The sequence below is a fragment of the Mus pahari genome, chromosome 7 (assembly GCF_900095145.1).
Source record: "Mus pahari chromosome 7, PAHARI_EIJ_v1.1, whole genome shotgun sequence".
Classification (NCBI taxonomy): Eukaryota; Metazoa; Chordata; class Mammalia; order Rodentia; family Muridae; genus Mus; species Mus pahari.
Window position 1 is genome coordinate 83,587,943 of NC_034596.1, and position 9,180 is coordinate 83,597,122.

Sequence of the window (9,180 nt, forward strand, 5' to 3'; positions counted from 1 at the left end):
TTCTCTGTAATACCACTGTGTCCCCATGGCTGGACCCACTGTGCAGGCACGTCCTCTCTACTTCTGCAGCAGCCGGCGGTCTATGGGGCCATTCTATACCTACTCTATGGCTATGATATCCTGCGTCAACCCTACAAAATTGTCTTTACAGTAAGCATTTTATAGATGAAAAGGGCAGGCAGAAGGGTAGATGACCTGTTAGAACTGGTACATCATGGACTCAAGATCTGAACCTGGATATTCATTAGCATTTATATGAGAATCCCCATAGTGCACTGCCCCTCAGGTCTGATTGTCCTGACCAGCTGTTGACCAGCTATTGGCTAGCATGTCCTAGAGGGATGCTCACAGGCACCATAGTGTGTCCCTGGGTCTTTGGTCTTTGCCACCATCTTATAGGAGCAAAGAAGCTTGTTGATGTAGCTCAGTTGATAGGATGCTTACCTAGTGTGCAAGAAACCCTGGGTTTGGTCCTCCGCATCACAAACGTGGCTCAGCAGCACACACTGTACTCTCAGCACTCGAGAGGCAGCGGAAAGGAAGATCAGAAGTTCAAAATCATTCTCAACTATGTAATGAGTTTGGGACCAGCCTGGGTTACCTGAGATCTTCTCTTCAAAATGAAACCAACCCAAACCAGCAAAAATTCTAATCAACTAACCAAAAACAGGAAAGAAAGAAGACCAAACAAGAATAGAAAAGAAAGATGCATGGTCTGAGTGGAGAGGCCCTTGGGAGATCGAGTGGTTGATTGCTGGAGCCATGAGCAACTGCAGGAGTTGCACTGGGCTGGCCTCCTCTCAGGACCGTTGCCAAGTTGACCTAAGATTCTGCTGCTGGTCCCTCATTTCCTTCCAGTTCAGTGACAGCAGTAGCTAAGGGTACTGCAGAGCTGACAAGGTGATCCCTAGAGCCCAGAGAGAGCATGCCGCAGACCATGGAGGTCCATGTCGCTCGGGCTGTTCTTGCTGTTAGGATTTCCTTAGATTTAGATGGTGGCTATGAGTGGAAGGCTGAAGGTGGGGATGTCTCACCTTGAATGCAGAAGTGGAAAAGGAGAGAGCAATGCTGTGTCCTCCGGGCCAGCCAGGGTCCATGGGGCCGTGCTGGAGGTCTTCTTGCCTTAGCTCACCAGGCGTGGCCTTCAGGATTAGGTGACATGGTAAATGCAGGTACATTATCTGCTGTAGCAAGCACTGAAGCACAGATGTGTTCTTCAAAGAGGTGATTGTCTTCCTTCGGAGGTCTCTTTAGGGGCAGAAAGATGGTGTTTTGTTGGCTCAATGACCTAGCACTAACATGATTTCTGCTGTGTTATAGGTCTGCATTGGGTGAAAGAATGGTGTATTGGCTGTGTTCCATTGGCAGTGGCTGACTGTCTGGAGCACTGTGTTGTGAGAGATAGCAAGGCATCATGGGGCTACATGAGCAAGAAATGCTAGATGGATTAGTGATGTCTGGCATGGGTATGGCTGGATGTATCACTTGGCTATCACTGAATAAAACATTACCCCCCCCCCCCAACTCCCCAAACCCAGTGGTTTAAAACAATAAGCATTCTTTGTTTTTTACACTTCTGTTGACCAGAAGTTCAGGAGTGGCTTACTGACTGGTTCTGGATCAAGGTTCTTAAGGTTTTCCATAGAGACAGAACCAGTTGAGAAGATTTCAGTAGAGGTAAACATGTAAGGGAGGATTCATTAGGGAATTGATCATGTGATCACGGGGGATCAGGATTCCCATGACACTGCCTGTAAGATGGAGACTTCAGCTGAAGTCAGAGAGCCTCAGAGCTGGACAGCCATTGGGCTGCTTTCCATCTGCAGCCAAAGGCCTTGTAACCTGGGGGGTAGCTAGGGGGGCTTCTGGGGTCCCCATGATTCTAAAGTACAGGGCCTGAGGAGGACATGGTTCCACCTCTAGAAGGGAGGAGGAAATTCTTTTTTCTGTCTGAATCTTCAGCCAAATGGTCTGCACCTACTCAGAGGGTGGGTCTTCTCATTCTCCTGACCCCCAAGTCACCCTCCTTTGGAAACGCCCCGACAGACAGACACAGCCAGAGGAACACTTTGCTGGGTCCCTCTGTGGGACTTGATCCAGTCAAACTGGCATTTAACACTGATAATCATGCTCAGGGAGTCTCATGAGGCTGTGGTCATCTGAGGCCCTGTTTGGGTCTGGAAAGTCAGTGTCTTGGGGGCTCCCTGTGTGCAGAAAGCCTGGTTCCTTACCTATCATAGCAATGACCTGTGACAGGACAGCTGTTCCTCCTAAAATAAAAGTCCAAGAGGGGGGAGGGGAGGGAGGGAGGAAGGGAGACATATAGACATGCACATAGAAGAGAGAGGGGGAGAGGGGGAGAGGAAGAGGAGGAGAGAAGAGAGAGAGAGGGAGACAGGAAGACAGAGACAGACATTGATTGATTGATTGATTGGTTATTAGAGTGCTTCTGTAATTTGGGAGTGGGGCATGAATTCCAGTTCACTCTTAAGGGAAAGGGACTAGACTCCACGAGGGGAGGGGCATTTACAGGCAGAGTGAAAGCACCCCTACAGCCAATCATTTGCTATCACTGTCAAAGGTGACCTTAGAAGGCAAAGGCAGAGCCTTGAAGGTGGGGGAGGGGGAGCTACCAACCAGGATGTGTTCTAGAGTGAGGGGCAGTGGGGTGGGGGATGGGCTCAAGGATGAGCTGGGTGGCAGGGATGCATTGCTACTGTTTGGTTCAAGGCATTTGGCAGAGTCCTGGCTAGCTGGAGCTGTCCTGATTGCTGTAGGCTGAGGCTCTTGCTAGCTACTCCATTAGCATAAACTGAGACTTTGCCCATCAGGCTTGAATGGATGGCAGCTGGAACCCAGCCAGATATGGGGTGGGCCAGCCCCACAGGAGAGAGCCAGATGTTCTTGGTTGCTGATGCCATGGTAACCTGCCTTTGCCTCTCACCGAGAACCTTGCTACATTGGTCTGTATCAGGCACCCAGGGCATCACCCAAGCTCTTAGATGCCTGGCCTTGGCATCGAGGCTGCTTGAGACAGACTCCTAGCTTCACCTGGAGCCAGGCTGCCCAGGGCCCGGGAGAGGCAATAAGCCTATGATGATGACACTGTATGAGTATGGGGATCACAGGATGGGATATTTGATGTTGGGCTTTATAAGAAAGCCCATCCTCACCCTGCCCTAACCTGTGACCTTGAGCCAGTGGTCATTTGGGGCCTCAGGCTGAGCGCCCTTCAGACAGTGGTATGGCTGGCAAAGAAACTGAGTGAAGCAGAGCTCCCTAGCTTCTTCAAGCCAACCTGACTCTTGTCGTTTTTATTTTCAGTCAAATGAAGCCCCTGGCCAGTGCTTAGCCACCCCATGTGGTATTTTGGAAAAGATGCCCAGTGGCCTTAACCTCTGGGAATCCAGAGGTCTGCCTTCCTGGAAATCTCGGCCTGTAGAGGCACAGTGCTCCTTCTGGTGCTGGAACAACTGAAGCCCAGGGAGGGTCCTGTTCTTCATGCCTGGTCAATGGCTTTCCTTATAAAGGATTTACATTGGTGTTCTGTCTCTCTCACTCTCAGTTTCGCTCTCCACAGAGCTGGAACAACTGAGAATTTTTTCTTTTCTAGATGATCATATCAATATATTTGAATCTCAGACCGATGGTAATTAAAAAGCACACAACCAGCCATTTTAAAATTCAGCCGTTTTACTTAATTGATTTTGCCGCCAGACCCAGGGCGGGAGTTGGGGAGGGAAAAGGAACAGGGAGCCAGGCAGTGGAAGGAGACAAGTTTCCATGAGGGACTGGAGGCAGCCGAGGGCCCTGCTTGAATGTAATTGCTGAAAATGCTGCAGTTAGTTTCTGCTAATGGCTTTCTGCCGAGAGGGCCAGGCAGGTCCTTGGCAACTGGAAGGGAGGGGCAGCATTTATCTCAGCTGCTGGGAGTGGGGGATATAATTCTGCTTTCGGGACAGGGTCTATTTTTCCTTACTATCTATCTGCATAAAGTACTTTTACTGAACACTTTGAATTAAGGTTCCACTTAGAGGTACTTTATTCATATTTAATTACAGGCTGCAGCACCAATCTTTAATTACCCTTTTTTTTTTAAAATAAGCCAGCTAGGAGCATCTTCTAGCAATCAATTATTGGGTATGTGTATGTCTGTGTGTATGCATGTGTGTATGTGTATGTATGTGTGTATGCATGTATGTGTGTATTAGCATGTATGCATGTGTTAGTGTGAGAGTGGGAAGGTATAGGAGTTACTTCTAGTTAGAGAAGGAAAGATGGCTGCAGGGATGCTGGGGTACTTGGGGTTCAGGGATGCTCAGGATGGGCCAGGGGTTTGCCTTGTACCCTTTCTGCTCTGTTGCTTCTTCTGGTCAAACTGAGAATTTCGTTAACCCATTACTGCTAGGGATGACTCAGTGCTGAATTAGCTGCCTGAGTTAGGAGTTAGGTGGTATCTTGAGGCTTTCTCCATCCCCTGCTGAGGGCAGGAGGTTGGGGGTGGGGGGCCTCCTGTCCTTGGGTGAAATGGCAAGCCTGGCTTCCTCTCACCCCAGAGATTAGGATCTGTTTGCCTCAGTCCTCTCCTCCCTCCACTTCCCTGTGGGGTGCTCTTGGCAGCTGTTCTTGTCACAGAGCTCTAGAGGTGACATGTCACTCTTCCGTAGCAGTGACTCTGCAGTGTCCCCACAATGACACAAGTTTGGAACTGGTTGTCCTTCTCAGATAAGGAGGTGACATTCCCTGGACCTGGCAAAGGCTAGGTGTGGGGAATGAGGCCATAGGCAGATTGGGCAAGGTCTACAGCTCCCCCTTGGAAAATGGTCTCCCTGGTGGTCCTCTAGGCACTACTTCAGTGGGGTCTGCGTGGGTCTCACTAGGTAGTAGCAGAATCCCTGCCTCATACTGTTCCTGGGTCCTTGTCCCAGTAAGGGGGCAGAGAGAGGCCGAAACCCTGGCCTGGGTCTCCCTCATGCCATTTATCTCACGGGTACCCGAGAACACATTGTGTCGGTCAGAGCCCCTGGCCTCTGTCAGAAACCTTTGCTCAAACTGACTTATGCAAGCAGATAAGCAAACAGAAGGGAATTATAGGCTAGGTAGTCAGGGATGGCTAGATCAAGGGGCTACAACTAACTAGAATTTACTCCCCAGTTCTTGGTTCTGCTTTCCTTGTTTCTTTTCTGTGACCTTGGGCATGCCCCACCGAGTTGTGTTTTTCTTCTCAGGTTCAATAGAAAGCTCCTTAAACAGATACATGAAAGTTAATTCTGGATGGACTAGTTGGGCCACATGTCTTAGTTCTGAGCCAACGGGACGGTGAGGGCTACTTTCTGACTGGCCAGGCTGACGTCTCATTGGGAGTAACAGCTGCCCAGGTAAAGCTCAGGCATGTGAGTAGATAACACAAGAGAATCTTGTCCTCAGGAGCCCAGAACTCACAGAGGAGGGAGGGAACAGCAAGTGTGTTGTTGGGGGAACAAGGAGATTTAGACACTAGAATGGGGAGAAGTGATCCATCGGAGCGCTGTTTCTCATGACCAACTTTTGTGGCCCTTCCATGATGCCTGGGCCTTGGCCTCTGCAGAGTTTTGGTAAATAGAATGAAACTAAGGAGAAGGTACAGGAATGGTAGCAGGGAGGTGGGAGCCATTTGTGTCGTGTGATTAGCAGGTGTGTCCTGACAAACAGGATTGGGATGGTAGCTGTGGGGCCTTAGGTATCTCAAGTTTGAGGGGAGAAAGGGGCAGTGCTGAGGGGCAGGGTGATTGTGTCTGGACCATATAGTGGTGACAAGTAGTCAGAAAGAGAAGATGTAAGAGAAAGTGCAGAAATAAACTGAGGCACAGAAGAGGCAAGGGCACCCCCAGAGGCTCACTTTAGGTGTCTGGCAGCCCTAGGAACCTAATATGGTGTGGCCAGGCCAGCAGTGGCCCAGAAGTCCATGTCGAGGCTGCTGCTCAGGCAAAAGGTAATTGATGGCTGTGATTTGGAGGCTCCATCTTAAAGGTCCCCGAGCTCTCTCAGTTGGTAGGATTGGAATGTCTTTCATCTGGCCTGTCATGCTGCTCTGGCCCCAGGTCTGTTAACTTTTTATGATTCAGCAGACTCAGTGGTGGATCATTAAATGGGCAGGTGAGACACAGTGTTTGGCCTTCGATGGGAGTCACAGAGCTTCTGCACTCCTGTGTAAACATGTTCTCCATATGTGTTTCCTGTCCTGTCCTGTCCTGTCCTGTCCTGTCCTGTTCTGCCCTGCCCTGCCCTGCCCTGCCCTGCCCTGCCCTGCCCTGCCCTGTCCTGTCCTGTCCTGTCTTGTCCTGTCCTGTCCTGTCCTGTCCTGCCCTGTCCTGTTCATGATTCTGGTATGAATTTTGATGATAGCAAAAGGGCCATCTGGGATCCACACAACTAACTGATAGGGCAGTAAATCTGCTGTGGGACATGGCACAGCTCTGGCTCACCCTCTCACCAAATTAGGCCACGCTTCTTTTAATCAGTCTGTTCTCTTTCTACACCTGACAGATCCATGATTTGTTCCTGAGCTTCGATGACACCCCTCTCGGGGCAGCCTCCCTGGCCCAGGTCCACAAGGCGGTGTTGCATGATGGTCGGACAGTGGCAGTTAAGGTCCAGCACCCGAAGGTTCAGGCTCAAAGCTCTAAGGACATTCTCCTGATGGAGGTGGGTGCTCCCCATTTTTCTTTCCTGTTCCCCAGTCTTGTTTTTCCTCAGGAGCCAGACAGCTTCCCAGGTAGTTAGGCTGGTGGGTGGACTGTGGCCTCCGAGGAGCAGAGTGGGAGAGGAGAGCTGAAACACGACCGAGGCTGTGTCATAAGAGCTTGCAATCACACCCTGGCAGGGTTGGTCAGTTCTTGATTTGTCCTGGAAATGCTCTGGGATGTGTCTCAGAACATGATGCACAAGCCAATGGGGCCAAGCTGATTCAGGTCCTGATGGGGACCTGAGTCACAGGGAGACCTCCAGGGAGATGCAGAAGAAATGAGAAGAACCAAAGGTTATCTCCTCAGGGGTAGCCAGAGCTGTACCATAATGTGTTTGATGATAGCATGAGAGGACATGTGATAAGCTATGGCACAGAAAACTAGTGTGCAAATCCCAAAGAAATAATCATCAGATGACTCGTTTGCTTATCTGACATTTATGTTGAGTTAACAAACTTAGATGCTTGCAAATGGCCCTACGGAAATCCCTAGAGGGCCTTGTGTGCTTCTGGAATCTTCTACTTGTGTGTCTAGACCAAGGTGTGAGTGTGTGCTCCTACTATTGGAGAAGTCACCAGTCCTCCTACATGGAGAACAACAGTCTGTTACTTCTTCATGTCCCTCTCCTTTCTGGGCTCTCTTCCTCTTCTTCTTAATCTAGACTCAACTTGCAACTCATTGTAAACTAAACTGAACACGTGTACTGAGGTCTCTTCTCATTACATGTAACATGGGTGTGGAGGGCATGTGAGTATAGGAGACAGGCATAGAAACAAACCACCATCAAGCAGGAACCTGAGCTCTCAACATAGAAAGGCACTGTGCCTGGATGCGTGGACTTGACAAGGGGGCTTCCCTGGAGGGTTAGTGTTCTTGTGCACTTGAAGGACTCATGAGACTACTGGGCAGTACAAGGATAGCTTAGTATGGGGGGAGGGCCCCAAGGCTAGGAGCAGAGAGAGCCTGGAGAATGATCACAAGCTCAGATGGTGGGAGTGGTTGGGAGTAAGAGAGGGAAGATAGGCAGGACAAGAGCAGTAGCCACAGTCAACAGTGACATACTTGTTTGACTGACAACCTTTTCTCAGTAGTCAGTGGGGAACCATTTAAGAATTCTAATCAGGAGCCTGTCATGATCAGATATACGCTGGAAGTCAAAGTGGGTTGGCAGTCAGGAGAATGCATTGAGGAAGCACAAAGTCTTCGTAGCCAGGAGACTAACCGAGAGCTGCTGTGTTGGTGCGAGAGATAAAATAGGAAGCAAGACAGAACCATGGGGGTTGAGGAGAGAGCTGGGTTCCAGTGGGGGAGTCATCCAGATCTTGTGACCAGCTCCTCATGGGGAGGGAGCCAAGGAGGAGACAGAAATGTGTCTTCGATTTCTGGTGTAAGTGATTACTAGTGGATGTCTTTGCCTATATATATCAGTTAAAAGTTTAGTTGGGGAAAAAAGACATTGCTCTGGGTTACAAAGGTATTGAGTATAGGAAGTTCCAGAAGCATAATGGAATGGGAGTCTTGTTGTAGCCATTTTGGTAAATAGAGTTTCCCAGAATTGCTTAGCATTGCCAAGTGAAAGGTCAAACCAGGAAGGCATAGAAAAGGGTATTTTGAGTTGGGGTGGGGTGGGGTGGGTGGTCTTAGGGGTGGTAGAAGAGCAGCTGTGAAGGTTTGAGGGGTGAAGGAGCATTGAGATTCAAGAAAGTAGAGGCACAGTGTAAAATTCTCTTGTCTAGTGTTCAGGCATGGGAGGCTGGGGAGCACAGGTGTCAGTGCTCCTGAGACGTGAGTAGGCCTTAGCTAATGGGGAGGGATGCTGTAGTCTCAACAGAGAGACATAACTGAGATGTCCAGGCAGAGATTCAAGAGACTGGGTACCCTGAACACAAAAAGGCTTTGGCTTTTGATGAGCCTTTGCTTTGAAACTAGAAGGGAATAAAGGCTGGGCATGGATGAGCGTGTGGGACCCTGGAGAGGGGAGGGAAGGTGGGCAGCAGAGTGTGTACCAGCCCGATAGCCTCTATTTTTTCTCTGCTGTAGGAGGCAAGACCATCTGCCAAGATGAGAGGGTAGGAGGGGGTGAAAGTTTGGAATAGCTGCTGCGTGTCTTTCGCTGCCGAGTGGCCTGGGTCATGTGTTGCAGACCAGAGGTTTTAGAGATTCTCTTGGTAGATGAAGGCGTGGTCATAGCTGGGAGAGAACAGGAACCATGGAGGATCCATGGGTTTCTGGTGGCTCTAGTGTTGGGCAAGAGCCTACCTTTGCTTAGCCATGTATCATAGCCACCATGGGCTAGGAGAACAGCTGTCACTTCGCTCTGTTTAGATCCTCAACTGGCTCTTTAAGAAATGATGGCTAGGCCGGGCGTGGTGGCACATGCCTTTAATCCCAGCACTCGGGAGGCAGAGGCAGGTGGATTTCTGAGTTCGAGGCCAGCCTGGTCTACAAAGTGAGT

General features: G+C 49.8%; 1 protein-coding gene across 7 annotated transcripts in view; it reads left to right on the forward strand.

The window, feature by feature from the left end:
* Positions 1-9,180, forward strand: part of Adck1 (aarF domain containing kinase 1) — a 95,422-nt gene that overhangs the window by 58,753 nt on the left and 27,489 nt on the right. For all 7 annotated transcript variants that reach the window (XM_029540972.1, XM_029540973.1, XM_021202140.2 and 4 more), the window contains one exon: positions 6,526-6,684. In XM_029540972.1, the coding sequence (XP_029396832.1) occupies positions 6,526-6,684 (159 nt within the window). The remainder of the gene's footprint in view (positions 1-6,525; positions 6,685-9,180) is intronic.